General features: G+C 41.5%; 3 protein-coding genes across 3 annotated transcripts; 2 read left to right on the top strand and 1 right to left on the bottom strand. All coding sequences in view use genetic code 11, as the record gives it.

Annotated features, from left to right (window-relative positions):
• Window positions 1–241: 241 nt before the first annotated feature.
• On the bottom strand, window positions 242–2470 carry EGR_00053 (Ubiquitin-conjugating enzyme E2; the record flags this gene model as incomplete). The annotated part of the gene is made up of 3 exons (XM_024489302.1): window positions 242–1378; window positions 1795–1878; window positions 2441–2470. The coding sequence occupies 3 exons, from the start codon at window positions 2468–2470 to the stop codon at window positions 242–244; spliced, it is 1251 nt and encodes a 416-aa protein (XP_024355980.1).
• An 872-nt stretch (window positions 2471–3342) lies between these two features.
• On the top strand, window positions 3343–4663 carry EGR_00052 (Cdc42; the record flags this gene model as incomplete). Its single annotated transcript, XM_024489301.1, has 4 exons — window positions 3343–3459; window positions 3490–3672; window positions 3864–4061; window positions 4577–4663. 4 exons carry the CDS (start codon window positions 3343–3345, stop codon window positions 4661–4663), a joined length of 585 nt encoding a protein of 194 aa, XP_024355979.1.
• Window positions 4664–12905: 8242 nt separating this feature from the next.
• Window positions 12906–17940, top strand: EGR_00051 (Homeobox protein cut-like protein; the record flags this gene model as incomplete). Its single annotated transcript, XM_024489300.1, has 6 exons — window positions 12906–12990; window positions 13269–13508; window positions 14654–15021; window positions 16903–17278; window positions 17390–17527; window positions 17915–17940. 6 exons carry the CDS (start codon window positions 12906–12908, stop codon window positions 17938–17940), a joined length of 1233 nt encoding a protein of 410 aa, XP_024355978.1.
• Between the last annotated feature and the right edge of the window lie 1447 nt (window positions 17941–19387).

The following is a 19387-nucleotide window of genomic DNA, read 5'->3' as shown; positions in this document are numbered from 1 at the left end:
ACTACAAATCCTCCCAGCAGTAAGTCACGAAACATACAAATGCCCATCAAGGTACACAAAAAACTTGGCACATTTGTTTCGCACCACATTAACTTGCAGCGGTCATCATCCAAGCGGAATAGATTTTATCATACAACGATGCATAGCCATATGCTACACACCAAAAGCACATTGAAACACAGAGGTCGGTAGTTCAAAAAAAAAAAGAATTTGCGCAAAAGTGCCTTGCCAGAGAATATGCTTAGACAATGCAGTCAGGGATTGGAAGTTGGGAGACAAAGTCGGTTGAGAGATAATCGTGACAAGCATACTTCCACGTCCACAACTTGGCAAGCTTCTCAAACTTATCTCGACTTTGGTTGTATAGCCGACCAATTGCCGGTTCCATGCAAACTTTTGTATAAGGCTCGGTAAGCAATGATTGAATACTCAAGAGGACTTTGTCTAGAGTAAGTGCCAAACTCCAATTGTGTCGAATGCAATCCAAACCAATATCGCCATGGAAACTGATGTTTGGGTGCAGAATGCGTGTGAGGAATCTGACTACGGGTGGGCGCATTGGGTGGCTATCAGGAATTAAGATATGGACATAGAAAAGGCCTCCCTCGTAGGGAGATGCAGGAGGACCAGCAATGCCGGCTAGACAGTGAGCGTAGGTGTCCGTATCGAGAGCCAGCGCCTTAATCCCGTATGGCGGGTCCGCACAGAGACTGCGTATTTCGGAAATTATACGACGGAACCGCACTCCTGGAATATCTATTGGGAAAATGGTGGGAAAGTGAATGCGGGACAAGCACAAACTGCACGTGACGCTATCCATCATATTGAGGTAGAGGAGGCGCCAGGAAGAGATCCGATGACGAGGTACAAATATTGGCCATCGATGAGCTACAAATGAGGCCCATCTGGCTTCGGTTATTTCACTGTCAATGATTGCACGAAGTCGGGAGGAAGCAAGGCGAAGACCCCAAATGGAAAAGTCATCGAGGTAGTCAAACAAACGGATAAGAATCTCTTTGGGCAATTTTTCTAGGGTATAATTGGGTGGTGAATTGGACGTAGTAGGCATGCAAGGAAACCGTTTGTTCAGCCACGAAGGAGGTACCATGTGCCGCTGAAATGGACAAACACTGTGCGAAGAGTTAGATGCAGTGTTGCATCGGAAGGACGAGGTGTGTGAGTCCCTCCTTTGGTCTGTCTCCGATTCTAGCTCCTCCGTCCCGCTGTCATTAGACGCCTCCTTCTCATCCGAAGACTTAATATCACTGAGAATATCACTAGTGGCGTAGTCGTAGAGGAAAGCATGGCATATACGGCACACTGGCTGCTCGCCCCAACAATCGAACTGTTCGTTGCAGAACCGACATCTGGAAGCAGTCTGCAAATAAAAGTAAGGCGCATCTGTTTATATTGCCAAATGCAAAGTTTGTAAATATGGGATGCACTCAAGCATACACTAAGTAATCATGAAATACGCAAGTGACTTACAGGCAACTTGATAGCCCCCAATCATACACATATAGAACTGGGTTTTTCCCGATATGGTTGAGTAAACATACTGGGTACACAGGCAACTAAAAGACCTTGTATACTATTCGAGTAACTAGAAGTGCTAATTACACGCTTCCTTTCAACATGCGTATACCAATAATAAAAGCTATGAAAGGCGCATAGTAACCCTCATTACATATCTATTAAGCAATCAGGATGAGAATCCCAAGCTATCAAACATAATCCGGAGTTAGTTATTGCACTGTCAGCCTTAAACTAGAGCAACTGAAAGCACAAGTTTACATCATTGGCAAAACCCATCACGAGGCGACAAATCACGAAAAGCGCAGACGGCAAAGACAAATACCACGCTTCGGGGAAGAAAGCCTACCAATCAAGGCTGGGGATTGGCTATCAGACAGTCGATTGATTATTAATCTAAGTTATTAAATTCAAAAAATTAGGACAAACAGAATGCTTTAAGCACGAACTAGGTTTAATAATCAGTAGGCTACTTGAAAACGCTACAGAAAAAGCACCAGAAAGGCAAAAGTAAGTTACACAAAAAGCAATTTAATGTCGGGAATATTACAGTAAATACTCTACTAATAGTACGTCTTAGTAGTTTAGAAAATTAACAGTAGTAAAGAAGGAAAAGATATAAAAAACTAAATACAAACGGGTGCAAGAGCCAGTGTACTCCTTTTCCACGCAGGAAATATTATAATATTTTGATAGTTTATTTAAATTGATATTTTGTAAGATTTGAAAGAGATCATGCAAGTAATCAAATATTTAAACAATTTATTAAAAGTAAGATCGTGTCGCGAATTACTACCTTTAGATGGAACACCTCCAATGTGCACAAGCTCTTTTGTAATACGATAGTGGTTTACCCCTCAGTTCTGGTGAGGCGCCACTTTTGTACTTTGAATTAGGCCCCTTGTACCTCGCTGGGTGGGCCGGCCTTTTGGGCCATGCCAATAGCCTAGACACCTTCTCCGTGCTGAATATGTACATCCTGCCAGAGTATTGTGTCTTCTTTCGTCTTCAGGGAGTCTCGGGACGCTACAATTTCAAACACCCTCCTGTAGATTAGCAAAACTAAGGCTCTCGCAGCCCCACAGTCATATTCGCAAACCCAGACCAAATTGTGTTATTCACAATAAGTGATAACGGGTGAACTGTTGCTATTACGACACACTAGATGTGCCTCAACAGAATGAGTGCAGTGGTCGTAATTCTAACTTAAAGCAGTCCTCAACATATCTGTCTAATTATATTGCGCGGTAATAGGTGCATTAACCGGTGTGCGGCTATTTCTTCACTGAAGGGGTCAATGCTGCGCGTCAAGAACAGCTGAAGACAGAGATCATTTCATGTGTGAATCATCCATTGCTGGTGCACAAGAAGATAAAATAAAAAGTGCATTAACGTAACGCTGCAATAGCAATCAGGTGTTTTTAGACCTCTACGATTGCCGTCATTAAAAACTTGCGAAATGTCGTTTAATATTGAAATCGCATATGTCAAGTTTCGAAACCAAATTATTGCTTTTTTGCTATCTGTACATACTAACGATCAGCCAAAAGTCACTTTAGCTTTACTTTAGACAGTGGTAGTTTGCTTTTGCAAAGCTGAAACGATGCTCTTATATATTTTAATCTTAGTTTGCTTCTTAACTTAATTTTTCTTTATAGTACTAATTTTTATTTTTGAAGCCTTTGTAGTACAGTTTCAGTGCACTTTAAAGGGTCATAGGTTTTTTTTCTTAATATTTAAATTTGTTTTAGTCCTCCCACTTGTGTATGCGCTCTTTGGTTAAATAGAGTGAATTTTTAGCTTGTGGAAATGAATACCTCTAATCGGACGATGAAGTGTGTCGTTGTTGGAGATGGAGCGGTGGGTAAAACGTGCCTTTTGATATCTTATACAACAAATAAATTCCCGTCAGAATACGTTCCTACGGTATGTCTCAATTTGTAGTACATCCTTTAGGTCTTTGATAATTATGCCGTAACTGTGATGATTGGCGGAGATCCTATGGTTCTTGCTCTCTTTGATACGGCTGGTCAGGAGGATTATGATCGGCTGCGTCCCCTTAGTTATCCGCAGACGGACATTTTTTTGTTGTGCTTTTCAGTTGTCAATCCCACCTCCTTTGCTAATGTGAAAGAGAAGGTTGGCGGATCATACATAATGCACCCGGGATAATTTTTTCGCTTAAAGCTATCGCTTGAGTTGTTTAATTTTCCTATTTAAGGTTAAGGTTCTTAGGTTGTACGTTTTTTAATGTGCATTCACTTCCTACTCAATGTTGCATGTTCTGTTTTGTCGTTAGATTTCAAATGTCTTTCGTTTTTCTGGTTTAGTGGTTCAACGAAGTGAAACATCACGCGCCAAATACGCCATATCTTTTGGTTGGCACGCAGATTGATCTTCGAGACGACACTGCCACCTTAGATAAATTGATGCGTAATCGACAAAAGCCGATTTCTTATGAACAAGGCGAAAAATTGGCTAAGGAGATAAAGGCTTACAAATACGTCGAGTGCTCTGCACTCACACAGGTAAATTCACTTGGTTATTACCTGTAGATATCGCTTCCAACATTTCTTCTCGGGCTAGTTCCTATTGTGGTTACTTATCCCCTTTTAATGTGAGACAATTTTAAGGCATTTGTGTAAGTGTACATATATCAGTGAAAAGTTCCCTTGCTGCTTTAAGTTATCGGGCTTTTCTACTCTTGCACTAATGAACTGGAGTGCGTAAGAGGGTCTTATTTTTTATTTGTCTCTGCCGGCAGACATACCGTCTAAAAATCATTTTAGCCATAAATTGTCTTATAAGCATAATTTGGGCTTCGTCGTATTGCCTCCCCTCGAATGTAGTAAAACTAGTTACCTAGGTTCTTGCGTTTCTTTGTGTCTGATTTGGAGGTTAAAGTGTCTATTCAAAGTTCTGCTCAATCCTTGAAGCCTTACTATGATATTCCTCCTGTCGGCTTGGTTTTGGGCTCCTGTACTCGTTTTGCACCGACCGAATCTAGTTGCTCAACTTTGGTTTACTGGTTTTACATTTTTAGTGTGGCTTAAAAAATGTTTTCGACGAGGCCATTTTGGCGACTCTCGAGCCACCACAAACCAAGAAAGCTCGATGTCGAGTTCTTTAAGCGAACGAGGAACACCAACTTCTCGCGCAATTCAGTTTCACTCGCCAGTTTCCATCGTTTTTTATTTTGTGTATTCTGTAAAAGCACTAGTTCTGAACGAGTCAGTTTGATTACTTGAGGCGGAGTACGACAGGACAAATACTATCTGATCGAAGAAGTTGCTAACGTCCAAAATGTCCATGCAGCCAAACGTCTTTCCAACAAGCTTCTCTTGCACTGACCTTCGAATCATGTCTGCACGCGCATTGCCGCCTTACGCTTTCTACTTTTCCCTAACTCTTAATCCTCTGCTGACTGGTAGGTCTCATGTTCTTTTTCTTATGCGGTCAGCCGATACGCCGCACTGTGTTTGACCCTGATCGCCACGTCTGTACTCTACCCTCCTCCTCCCCCATGGCTCTTGCATTCAGTCTCGCTTTTGCACGATCATTTATATGAATTAAAGCCATCCGCTACTCTTATCAGCAACGACAGATAAGCGGGTTGCCGCAGATATAATCTACGGGCCCTCTTATCAGTTGCACCTTCATTTCATGTGTTTTGCCACTATTATAATGAATCGAAATATTCTTTTAGTACACTTCCTTTCTGCTCACATTGTTGTGTACTGGATTGAATAAACACACCTGGCAAATTTAATAAGTCAATTTTCAGTCAGCGCTCTGAATTGTTACTGTTACTTGTAATCTATCTAAGTCGCCTTGATCATCTCAATCAGCTTCTGATGTATTATTTCTCTGTAAATATGCGAACTTCAAAGGGAACTGCAATCTGATAATGTGGCTAACCTGCTCTCCGCTTTTGGATAGATGTACATCCCATGCTCACTTTGTGGCTGTAGGTTTTGAAATTTGGTGTGTTCACACGAGGGTGCCACGTATAAGTTAACGTCCTCTGGTAAAGTCTGGATAGTTTAATCTGGGAAATCTACCTTCGAGTTTAGGATCATCTTTGCTACTGATTAGATTGTCGCCTGCACGAAGTTGGTGCGATTGATCATCCATGCCGGTTAGTCGCGTGCCTATCGATGCCATAGGGGTGTCTACTTTGTTAGGATGTGGGAGTATCGCGAATTTGCCCATCAGTTTTACACCCAAGGAATGAGAGCCTACACTTAGTGTTAAGCAGTTTGCTAATCTGTTTTGCACGTCGTACGTTTTCGTCTTCGTTGATGTGGCGCCGGCCGGCTGATTTGATTTCGACCCGCCACTGCTGAGGTGAATGACATCAGTGGTCTTTTATTCAGATTTTTCTTCGGTTCGGCGTTAGTTATTTTTAAAGCAAGAAAGCCTTGTATCTTTAGTCAGCTTTGCGTCAGGAAGCACTTAAACGTCACCCTGTTGTGGTCGGGGGTACGACCCGTGAGTTTTCTCCCATCAGATGAGCGTTTTACTACGTGACTTCACCTGACAGTTCTTCTTCTGACATCGTGCATCTTCTGCAGAAAATTGATTTGGTTCTTAAGTCCGATGCTTCGTACATTATTATTGCTTGAAATTGTCTCTGTGACGCAGTGTATGTGATGTAGTCGCCATCGTGGTGTCACAACCAGCCCCTGCATTTGTAAGTTGATCGGTTCCTCAGTTTTAGAATGTTCTGTCTACCTCACGCTATAGCCCACTGGCACAGTGCCCCTTCACAACGTTTGTTTTTGACATTCCACCACGCTGTAGTTATTTTTGCTTTGAAAGGTTCAATCGTTTGGCACAGAGCTGAAAGTAACCATAAAGCTGACAGCAGATTCACAGCGGAGAGATGCTGTGCCAAAAGGCTGTCGGGTTTGGTTTGCCTTCTGACATAGGCGACGATGTGAGTCGATGCGACTCTTCTGTATCGGCATTAAGGAGGTAGGCCGAGAAGTTAAGGGCCCTCTATATGCTGCGCTACAAATATTGCTAGTAATTGGCTTGGGTCCGTGCTGCCGGTTCAGTGCGGCTGCAGGCAGCAAGTTCTCTTTCCTGCGGCGTTATGCAAAAGCAAAGGTGAGTATTTGGAGTGTGCTTGGGATGCGTGCGTCGTGCGCAACAAGTGGAGTGGATCGAAGATTGCATGAATCACATGAACATGCGTGTGCACGCGGAGGTAGGCGCAAGCATTATGCATGTGCGTATTGATCTGCGCGCTTATCACAACTGCATCCGCACGCACAAGCACGCATTCGCGTTGAACGTGTCTGTGCATGCGTCACGCGACGGCGGTGCGCACGAGCAGGCCTCACGTGCACGTACGCAACAACGGGGCGATTAAATGGGTGCGCTCCTCACCCTCCTTCTTTGTGCAAATCGGCTCTAACCGGGGCTCATGATTCGCTGATGTCGGCACTCGAACTCTCTGCATCCCAATGGTGTGGCTGTTCTATGATTACGGAGAATCCATTACAAATTGGTGTATTTTAAACTTGACGCAACACAGACTTACAAAAAGGACAAGTCTTCGTAACATGGAAGCGAATACAGGGAATTGGCTTATCATTTACATGTTTATCAAGTTCAAACGGTAAAGGCGAGGCATTTGCGTTCCTAACAAGTAAATGCACATAAATAAAGTGCCGAGAAGTGTGAAATCAGTGTAGTAAAACCCAGTAAGGCATATAACCGACTGCGAATTAATCAGTCACTAGTACAAATAATGTGGTAGTTATATGGTAGAATTAGGTTAGATGTTTTGATATTTGAGCCGCATGAATCATTGGTAGAGCATTTAGGGAAGATTCAGTAAAAAAGGTTAAATATTACAGGCAAATTTAGGACCAGATTTCGCGTTATTAGGATCAAAACAGTGTAGTATATTAGGGCTCTACTGCTTCAGACAGAGCGTTTAAATTTCATTTATCATATGGAATCAAGAGTTTAACTGCGTAGTCACGTGATAGTCCCAAATTTTAATTCATGCTAAAAGGTTGTATACTGGTCGGGACCTATTCGCAGAATATTAAAATCGTAAATCACTGACAATTTTTCTACTAACCTACCAGACGTAAAGACTATTCAAAAAGTCGTTAAAACGTCCTATTTGGTGCTTTAAAAAGGAATATATTGTACAAATATTGAGTTGACAAATTCAGCTACATGCATTAGCATAAAAAAGGGTGACTTATTGCAAGACCATTAAAATCATCATATAATTAATGAGTAGGATTTACTGGATTGTAATTAATTTTAAGTTGCATTTTATAAACTTTTGCAGAACTCATTTGACCTTGAACTTTTTAAACTTTTTGATGTGCAGTCTATAAGTTATCCGGTGATTTCGGCGGTGGTGTTGTCTAGTGGTATGCCCGAGTTTTGCTTTACTTAGGATTATTTTATGCAATACATCGGAATCTTTGAGATCAATTTTGCTTCGTCTTGGGTAAAGTCAACGTTATAATACCCCTTTTAACGGATGCATTAGTCATTTTTGGTAGGTAAATTCAGCAAAAGTGATCTAAGATTATAGAAGTATGATGCCTGGTATTACCGCCCCAAAATTTTACGCTATATATAAGTGTTTAATGGTAGTGTGTTACACATGCTTTTTACATTTTTCACTATGAATAATAACACATTCTAAGTATTCTGACGCCCGCACATTCTTAATTGTTAAACATATTTTAATAACATGTTTTACGTCCCACACTTTTAGTGGAGAATGCCAAATATCCAAACAATCCTAATCAATGAACGCCGATACAAGCAGTTTGAGGGCAAACGCGGTGTGTTAACTTATTTTGGAAATTTATGTCTCGAAGTAGCTATTTAGTACTTATCTAGTTTCGGTACATTTTCTGTGAAACTATACAACATTTTCATAGGCCTTTGAGGGTTAGGCACTTGCTTACAGAGACTTTCCACAAGAAGCACGCAAATTTGCCTGGATAATGTTACTACTCATTATGCGTACTTCTTCCTTGATAGTGATTGCAATCCGCTAAGGCATTCTTTTTTCCATCTACTCTATTAGTTGTTTATCGTTGCAAATTTTCAAGTGGCTGCAATCTAAACCATTGCTAAATCTCATCACCACTCAGTCTGCTTCGATTACTAATCGTCCAAAATGCCACTCACGCAATTGTGTACCACTATGAATTATTCATGCTAAAGCCCCCGACAAATCTGTTCCATAAGTAACCAGGGGAATCCGACACCCGTACCTGTAAAACCATTTAGCTCTTTGTTATTCTTCCGCTGCAGAATTATTGGACCCATTGTGCCTGGTACCTTCCACTTTGATTCCTTTCATGCAAAACTTTAAACAGTTTCCGATGAGACAACTATTTATATGCGAAAAATGTAGCATAATACCATTAGCTAGATTGTTGTACAGTCTTTTTTTTAGTCAGTAGTCTGGAGGAACCCTACGTTCGTTAATTATAAAATAGGTAAACTTGCTGTTTGTGAATTCCAAAATCATCCTTTTATACTGTTCTCTGTGCACAAAACTCACACACTTTTTCATTTTCAGCTGTTGTGATACTGACATTTAACATGCGTCTAAAGTCATTTTCTGATACATGAACAAATGGGTGACTAGTGCCGTTTTCGGTGTTCCCGAAATTGCTGTATAACTTTGTCTAAAATTTTATTTAGCTATTCGTCTGCTGCCGCATTTGCTCACTCAGCCACCACTCTGTTTATCATTTTCTCAGTCGTAGCGTAATTATGAACCATGTTTGTTATACTTTTGTGCATAGCTGAATAAGTGGGAATCCCATAGTCTCATCAATACTTTGATATGCAAGTAGCTCTGAATAATTTCGCTAGTCATTCAAGTATTCGATAATATTCCTATCAAATGCTATTTAGTGGCAGGTCCAGTGTCTTCACTCTCAACAAAACGCGGGTCCATATGTATTGGGAGGTATCGATCGGTTTTCATGTGCGCCTAACAATTTGATCCATCGATTCATTGTGGCGTCATCTCTTTTGATTTCAAATTAGACCACAATCATGCACATCACAGTAGTACATCATTACCTTTTTTGTACCTCCCTGTGTATATATTAGCGCCAGCAATAGAGACGGTTCACGGACACATGCTAACAAATACAATTTACTTTTCGCTTACCTCATTTTAGAACAATGTTTTTGCAACCATGAAGCAGGAGCAATCAAACTACCCGAAGGTTGTGAATGAAGAGGCTGTAAATGTAGCAAAGCGTGCTCTAAATCAACCACCAATTTGCGGTTCTGAAGCAATGAAAAAAGATATCGTTATTAATTCTGCGGCTCCCCTATCAATGGGCTTGGTTCCCACTGCGCAGCTAATCACGGTGCAGCTTAATAATGTGTAGGTTTGCCTTCATTGTTATTATTTATGGAACGGCCTTTAGAGAGGGCGCTTTGCATCAAAATAATCTCATGTACGTTGCTTGACCCGATATGGCTTTGTTTTGCTGAAATTAATATTATTTGTGATGATCTCTGTAATTTGTATCTAGTCCCCATCAAAGTATTGCATTTGGTTGATTTTGCGAGAATTACAATACTGCTATATGCTTGGTCCTTGTGATGAAATAAGCTTCTGCTTAAATTACTGATTGTTGGGATTGACACGTGAATATTACTTGCCTATAATGCGCGAATTTTTATGGTTCTGTTATAGATTGCACGCATTAATTCGCTTAGGGATGTCAATATATCTAGTAAATGTTTTAACAATAAAAAATCCATATGCTCAGACTGAATTAAGTTTATTTTTTGAATTGGTAAAATCCACACAGTAGTCATGACTCTTATCGCCCTGTGTGAATTTCATCTCACCTGGAAATGAAATAGGTGCGTCGTTTTCGAATACTGTTCTCTTTTTTGGGCAAATTTTTGTTATGATGCAATTTAAGCTGTAGCCCTGTGATTATAGCTACTAGAGCCTTCTTGTTTTTCTAATTTGGTATTATTTTACTTTGCATTACCTCTATTAGCCCGGCTTCTTTACCCTCATGTTATTTTATTCTGCATTCAGACTGCGTGTGTAACCTTAAAAGTGGCCATTTTCATTCCCACAGCCGCGATTTGAGTTGGGGCGAAAAGCAGATAGACTGACTAGGCGTGCGTTGGTTAACAGAGCCAATCAGAGTCATAATGTAGCCCGCACGTGTGCACTCGTACTATATCGATATCGGCCTATCGGTTGACTGGCTGTCCAATCGCGTTGCCATATTAACGCGTGTGGTCTGTGCGCTTTCGCATCCAGATGGCAATCCTCGCCCTCAAAGCATTTCCTACTTTCTTCCTTCTGTACGAGGCTTGTTAACTTGCAGTTTTCTGCTCATTTAGACTGCTATATTGGCTATGAGTGCACGTGGCTCGTATTCAAGCGTTTACATTTTGAAATGCACGCCTACTTCGTGTCGTGTTGAGGTGATCTTGAGCTGAGCGACGAGTGGTCTGGTATTAAAGTTACGCTTGGTAGATCTCAGAGGAGTTTTAATCAACTTTGGTCAAAGACATGTTGATGGCACTACCACTGCCAAAATCGTGTTCATTCGTTACCCAACTGGTTTGACGACACCACTAGGAAATGCATTTCACTAAATGTGAAATCGGATACATTTGAGAATTTAGTCATTAAGCCTTGCACGCACAAATAGCTTCTGGTTTCATCACTCATCGATGAAAACTTGTACTGTAGTGCATATTTTATAGCTCATTACAGTTTATTTGAACCAACCAGCTTCCTCATTAGTAAAATGTTAATACGGTGCAATTTTAACTGAGATAAGATCTGTGTACCACTCCAGTGTCGAAAACAGGGCGAAGATGCTTTGATACTGTTATGAACAGCTTATCAAATGCTAATTTCCTTGTAGTAAGGTTTACCTTTGGGATTTCGGGTAGTTGATAAGTTCCCAATTTGTCATTTTTGCCTTCCATGAATGCTATTATGATGTCGGTGTATGGGTTTCAGTTCTTCATTCATTTGCTTTGCTAATTAATTTTATGCATGCTTGTCAGTTGGATGACCGACGCGCCCATTTTATTATCTAGTCAACCATATTTATTCTCACCCTAACTCTTGCATCGCGTTCTGGACAACCACTGACAGATATACTCAGAGCATTCCACATCTTCGTTTGGAACAATTTATTGAAACTCCCAGAATGCTTTTTTTAGTTCGTTAGGGCGGTGGAGACATGTACGTTGTTGGGATTATGAAGACGTTATGCGAAAGGATTTTTCTCATGATTGCATGGAGGTTCGTCCACCCAAACTTGAAAAATAGGCTTACTCTGCGAGATCGGTTTCCTTATATCGATTTCTGCTATTTATTCTGGATGGAATCTTGAGATCACAGAGCCTTTGGTAATCATGGCACGTTACCCAACCCCTTTTTGTTAACGAGATATTGATGATAAGCTGAGTATACTATCTATTAAATAAACATGTTATTTCTGATAGTTCCCAAATCAGATTCGTGCATCAGCGCTTGCCGCCAGTTCCGACATTTACTGAGGCTAATTACCAGCAAACAATCCAATCACAAACTCCCGAGGGCACTCACGCACGCACTCTTGTACTATCGATATCGGTCTATCAGTCATCAAACCGACCAGTAGGGATCGCCTGCTTTGTGCGTGTGCGTGCACACGTGCATCCGTGCGTACGTTCCGCGCGCCCGTAAAGACAGCCGCATTACGAATGCTCTTCTCTCCTCCTTTCGCCCTCTTCTCTAGTTTCCACCGTTTATATCTCAGCTAAACCCTCTTACCTATTATCCTCCCCCATCACTTGTTGTTAGGTTAGCTGAATACAGTGATATGATTTTTTCGTTGGGAATCACAAGGCGCAGCCTAGGCATCTCGTGCCTCACGATGAGAACCACGCTAACGCCTTGGGTATAGCTACCTTGAGCATCGCTTCTTGAAATAGGCGGATTTGATGAGGTTAAACTCACTATTTTTCGCTGACGATTAAAGTAATTTAATTTCGTCAATCTAACGAAGCTTAATGCATTTCTTAAGCGATATACCGCCTTAAGGCTCTAAATGCTATATCAGAGGTCGGCTCTGTCGCGAAGCACTGAAATCCCACTCCATTTTGGTATGATCTTGACTCGACTTTTGATTGACGGTGTGATGTTTTCAACGATTGGGATCCTGGTACATATATGCACCCAAAGCCTATGGTCCATTAGAAGTGCTATCTCAATCCCTTTATCAGAGCCTCTAAACCTTTGGATAAACTCTCCGCTGGTCCTATTTTCAATTCGCCATCACGAGGTCACAACATCCCCATACCCATTCTCGCTAAACCTGTCAGTCCGAATGTGCCCCGTCGACGGTTTTGCAACTCTGCCCAGGAAACCACAGCATTCCCTTGTCAGAATTATAACCGCTTTCGACACAAAAGGTAAAGCATGCCACGTATATGTCTTTTCAATTAATTATACCAGGCTTACGGTTGTTTTTGCCTATAGCAGTCAAACGGAAGTTTCAACGCTACAGCCAGATGCCTTTGCCGATACTGTAAGCTTACCTGCCTTCGGTGGCAGTTTTAGTTTGCTTACTCATTCAAGTTACTTCGACTCCAAGATCATGACCTTTATCTTGTTATTAAAGTTGATTGGCACTACTTACTGCTGAGGAAGTATACTGTCGTGAGAATACATTTTATTAATCCCACTTTAGTGTTTATTGAGCTGAAACATCTAGCCACACCCGTGCACTTGCTGCTTTTGTGCTTTTATGCTCAGGTTAAAAAGATTGCAGTCACTTTGGATGAAATGAAGGTCAAGTTGACCTCTGTCCAGTCGAAGATAACCTCTCTGGAAGCCAGATTCACCGCAGTCTATGGTGACGATACACTTCTGTCCGCTGCAGAGCCTCCCAAAGCTGGGAGCGGCGAAAAATCATGCTTCCCTTCGCGTAGTAAGTCATTTTGACCTCTCTCAGATTCAGCATAATATTTGCCCACTGTTTAACTCCCTCTAGTTTCATAGAACTGATCAGCTAACTCGCCCTGACATTCTCACTAAACATGAAACAAACTTCTTGTTGTTTGTGGACTTTGGTCTGTTGTCTAAACTTCTATGGTCCTTAAACTAACTAACATCTCGTCTTTTGGCTGGTGCGGGGGTCATCCGACTTGATTCAGTTAAATACAACCATACAGCCAGTAGGATAGCATTTAGGGTCACTTGAACATCTGTGTGCTTGTGTGTTTGTCAAATTCTCGTGATGCTGCTTTGTTTCGGTAGAACGACCAATTTGCCAAAAATCCTACTATTTAAGGGTAAAAGGGTGTTACTGAAATGTGGTGTGTAGTAATTCGTTTGCGAAAGCAATTTGGTGAATAGTCATATTTCAATACCACAATCACCATGCCCTCCACAGTTAGGAAGCCTAGATTGAATTTCCAAGGGCTAATAGGGAGGATCTAGTGTGTGTGTATGCTTTACCATAGGACAGCTTAATCCTAAGAAAAGAATAAATAGGTATCTAATATGATTTTAATGAGAAGTTTCGTGAAGTGTGTTTTTCTTCGGTTTGATACCCCTTGTTACCACATTCTCTTGTCATGCTGATTGAAGTAGCGTTCTAGTCTTGTGCCTTGTCTGACATTGTTGTTCCATCAGTGTCTCGTTTTCACTCCTCCTCGCCTTTTTGTAGCTGGATATAAATCGTCAGCCCCATTCAAAATGTCGATTTGACGCACTGGCGCTTGTCTTCCAGACATTTTTAAATTATTTCATAAAAGACAGTATGATCATCCATTATCAGCCGAACGCTAATTGTATTAGTTGATTTAGCACTTGTCAGATGTAAAAATAAGTCATCTACAGACAGGCGTCTACATTTTCCAATGTCTACTGATCATGTCCACATAATTTGATCTTCATTAACTCAAGTTTGCATATTTGTTCGAAAACCCTACTCCCCAAAAAAAGCGAAAAAGTTAAAATTTCTAATTTTATTACTTTATCCAATCATCTAGTAAGTTGGTACGACTAAAGCATGCACGTATCCTATCTATGATTGGTGTCTAAATAGAATTTTTTAAATTTGACTGACAGGTAAACACTCCTTTGCGCTGAATAGTTCACGATTTTGGGCCAGCAGACGTCTAGCCTGTCGCTTGGCAGCAGAAAAGCTGCAACAGGATGAAGGGAAAACTAATTGTACTCTGACCCTGCCCGCTCTTCCCCCACCACCCCCCGCCTCCACACCTGGTGCCGTACCAGCTCGCAGATCTCGCCGTTTCGTCGCTAATGGAGGCTTCGGTGGTGAGCAAACCGCGCCTGTGACGAAGGCCAAAATCGCCAAGCTCCTCATGAACGCGCGACTTGAAATGGCTGCAGAGGAGAAGGAACGTCTCGAAGTTCAGGCATCTGGTTCGGCCTCGTCCAGTGAGGATGCAAAATCTATTCAATCAATCGATCAGGTTGGCGGCTTATCCGAATTAGGCTATTACTTCTAATACCAATACCGTTTGGGGAATCCGGTTCCTTGCGTTACCTCTTATCTGTCCTATCCAACCGGAATGTGAGGCTTTGACTAATTCTGTGTCGCATCATTTAAAATAAGGGAGAAGCGTACTAAACTCATCTTTTAGTGATATCAACTCCAGTGTCGCTACTTGCCAAAAACTATAGAAATTTTATGAAATAGTAAACCTTGTTGAAACTGAGTACATGTAGCTAGCGATGTCATTGTTTTCTATCTTGGGTTTTTGTTTTCCCAATATTTTATGCCCAAACTTCGAATAGGCGTTCCGACCAGAAGAAGTAGTGTAGGCCCAAATTATCTTCCTTGACATCCTACACCAATAATTTCGCCAGTAGGTTTTGGTTCCACTTTTTTTGTATTCTACATTCGGCCACGCAGCTGTCTCCTCCAAACGCTGTTTTGACGTTTGGCTATTAGCAGTTTGCATTCTTGGGGTCTAAATTGAAAGTTATTGCGGGACCTCCACTCGCGTAATTCCCCCCCCCCCCCCCGGAACGACGTGGCAACTGCTATCGCTAGTCGAATTTAAACAGGCGCTATTTTTCAAATCACCCACCCACCTTTACATCCGAGGAAGTTTGCATTCATACCGCTCATGAAAAACGGCGATGATGCATTTTGGGGCGAAAAGGTTTGTCGCCTGGACGTCTGAGTCACTTTAAGAGAGGTGCATGCGCCGTTGGGTGATTTGGTTTGCAAAATTGGTAGACCCAGTGATTTCGCTGTTTGGGCTGTGAAATAGTCGAGTGAACGTAAGTCCATTAGGTCTTTAAGCGGCGATGTTAGGCACGGAAGGGTTGTTTTTAGGATCCTGGTGATTCTTTGTCGGAAAAGTGTTAATAAATATTCTAGGAAATCATATTTTACGGTGAGGTAGTGTTTCCGCAGCATCAAAAATCGCTTTCTTTAGCACGATGCAAGTATGAAATTCCCTGGTTTGGGTGGGTTAGGTGTGATGACTGTCGAATATGAATGCAATACACAAATGGATACATTACACTTTACATTTGTGAGTCCACGACATATTCAATTATATTTACGGTGTTCTTTTTTTTCTAACCATTGTGTGCATTGCAACCCTTCCTAGCTAAACGCACTGAACAGGTAAGTTGTCTGTTTCCCCTTGCCTTATTAAATACCACAAATACCGTGAGTAAACAGTTCCAGATGAGACTGTAATTTGTCTATCAGGCTTTCCACAACTTTCTTATCTACGCCTCATTTGTATTCACATATTTTGCTGCTAGCAATACAATTTCGTAGTTATTTGACTCAACGATGCTTTGAACATTCCCAGCTTCAGTTTTCTGACGCAGAGAAGACCACTACAAAGTTAAGAATATAACAGCTATCAAATTGAGCACCAGGGGTCCATGGTTAATTGAGTTGATTAACGGATCACTTAGAGCAAATACTGGAGCTGTAAACTTGACTTCCAAGAACGCTGCTAACTCAGTCTTTTTCCAGTTGCACATTTATCCGGGCATGTAATGTCAAATAGTAAAGTGTTTTTTTAAGTTCTTTCTGCTCCTTCTCATATTCTTTTTTTGTTACTTCCTCCCTAGAAGCTTATGAGGCAGTTTCTGGCTAGCTATTTGGTGATTTTTTTTTGGCATGTACAAAAGTACTACATCCGAACTGAGATGGATTCTTCTTGTTCCAGAAAACGATGAATTTCTTATCGCTGCGAATGATCACGTCCATCTTACGGCTTCGCCTGTTTAGTTAATTTAATAGCATAGATCACTTCCTGAACATATGTTTCGCCGCAAGGCGTATGGTTATAAACTAGACGATTGGTGTTTGCGTACTTAAGCAGCCCAACTTGTCCAGTTGCCTGCTGGGTGTTCAAGATGAGGCTGCAGCGCTGCCGCCCATCCTACCACTCTTGAGCGCCACAAACGGAGGAGGAGGAGGAGGAGGAAGAGAAGTGGGCAAACTTCCAATGGCGTTGGGAGCGGGTGTCGATGAGGGAATGGTGGTATCGACGTTGGGAAACCGTGAGAGTCCCCGCAAGTCAGCCGTGACGGGAGAGAGAACGCCGTCGGCTTCCTCCGCCTCCCCTTCAACGCTCCCACAGCTACCGCCCATCCCGGCCAAGTATCGCCGGCCCATGCTTCTCGACACCTCAGAGATTGCCCGCCAGACCAAGGACATGCTACTCAAGTGCGCCATCAGTCAGCGCTCTTTCGGTCAGAATGTGCTTGGCAAGTTGCCTCCCCACAATTTTCACCTCTGCTCACATGTACTGTTTACTGAAATTTTATTCAATTATACCATTATTTTCATCCGTGGATTTTTAGGTCTCTCGCAAGGAAGTGTGTCAGATCTCCTAACTAGGCCGAAACCTTGGTCAATGCTTACCAACAAGGGCCGGGAACCGTTCATTCGTATGAAACTTTTTTTGGAAAATCCACGCTCTTTGAATGGCTTTGAGTACAGTGAGTTCGATTGTTCATTGTTCAACTGCCTTCCTTTTACTATGCTTCTCTAACGTGCTTTTTAAACTTTGGAGCTATAACAATTGAGAAATTTGACTTCTATCATTCTTAAAATATGCGCGCTATGCTTTTTTAACCATTTTGAAGTTCTTGGCTCCGTATTGTAAATGTCAATTAAGTCATTTGTTTACCGCCCTCAGTAGTCAACAGTAACGGGCTTTTAAAGTATCAGTGGGGTTGTTACTTTCGCTATTCACGGTTTAGCTTAATGTCAGTCAATACTGCCATTTGCTTTCAACTAAACGTGAAACCTGAAAAGCACCGTTAGACCGTGACGTATTTTTTTCCTTTAATAGAAGCATTCAGTCCTAAAACCTATATTTTTAGGAGAGTTATGCTACCAACTACCATGACGATAACTCTGGGCAGGTATACAGTCCTAAAATTCTTACGCTTTTCATGTGGCAGATGTTAGCTTAGGTTTTTTACATTTTCACTGTTATAACTGCACAAATTAAGCCCTAGGCATTTCAAACTCATTCGTCCCAAAACACTATAGAACAACTTAATTGTAAAGAAGTGATACCTCAGTTATCCGATTTTGGTTAGAAACAGGCACACGAGTTGGGCTTGGCAATCTGGGGTAAGCAAGACAGATCTGAACAGTAGGTTGGACGACGCAACAGGCGTAGATGTAGCGGTTGTGAAGGTGTGGGTGTCGGTGTTGGTGTACGTGGGAAATAGGCACTCAAATCAGCTGCGTTCCTAGCATGGACAGAACAGCCGCCTATGTACATCCGTATTTTTTATTAAGTGGAGCTGGAGTTTCCATCATCATCGACTTTCTGGGGACGTTTTTCATTGCATGGCCTGAATTGCATAAATAGCGTTGAATACTCTTCCAACTTTTCATTTGCTGCATCTGATTGGCTATGAATGCTAAACGTGTGTATTTCACAGCTTTGTTCATATTACTATAACTGCTCATAAGTGTTGAAAATCGAGCCAGTTTTATCTCACTCTTCTGCTATAACAATTCTTTTGCATGATTCATGGGTATCAATGACGTCAAAACTCTTGTGAAATTCATACCTTCTGATAGTATTGCTACCAGATTAATATCGACCTTGGTTACAAAACTTATTTATTGAGCGTACCGATCCCTTATTATAACCAAGTCTATTCGCTGTTTGATCCTCACAGTAGCTCGAGATCCCCCACCTTTTTTCGGATTTTATTTAGTCGCATGATGTTTTAAGCATTACGAAATGCCAGCAACGTTATAAAAAAAGGCTCATCTGTTTGCGAATATTTAGCAGAGCATTCTCGATTTCAGTTTAAATAGTTTGCCTTTTGAGTTTATAAAGGACTTATGCCACACAACGGTGTTGCGAGGACCAGACATGGTGCCGCTTTGATTGCACCGTTTGAAACCGAATACACGTGGAAGCTAGGATGACTTCGAGTGTTCACTGAAATCTGCCGACGAAATTTATGTGTAGTTTGGCTTTGTCACATGTTTTAGGAAAGGTTTATGTCTATGCTTCCCTGTGATTCTCTGCGATTGTACCTTCCGTCTCCATCCGTATTACTTGGCACATGTTTATGCAAGCTGTCATGTTTTCTCAACCTGCTTGAATTGTACTTCCATAATTTACATCTCTTTGGAGGAATTTTTCGTTTTTGACTATTTTCTCAATCGGAATATATTTATGTTAAGCGAAACAGTTACTCTTAGCGACGAAGGCCTTACTATTAGCGGCATATGGGAATTCCGGTAAGTCTTGAAAGCAACCAAAATGACGGGAATCAGCGTCCATTAGGCACTAGTTTACTGAATGACTCATGTTCTTGAAAAGT

The sequence above is a fragment of the Echinococcus granulosus genome (assembly GCF_000524195.1).
Source record: "Echinococcus granulosus chromosome Unknown EG_S00001, whole genome shotgun sequence".
Taxonomy (NCBI): Eukaryota; Metazoa; Platyhelminthes; class Cestoda; order Cyclophyllidea; family Taeniidae; genus Echinococcus; species Echinococcus granulosus.
This window is presented reverse-complemented; position numbering and strand designations above follow the sequence as displayed.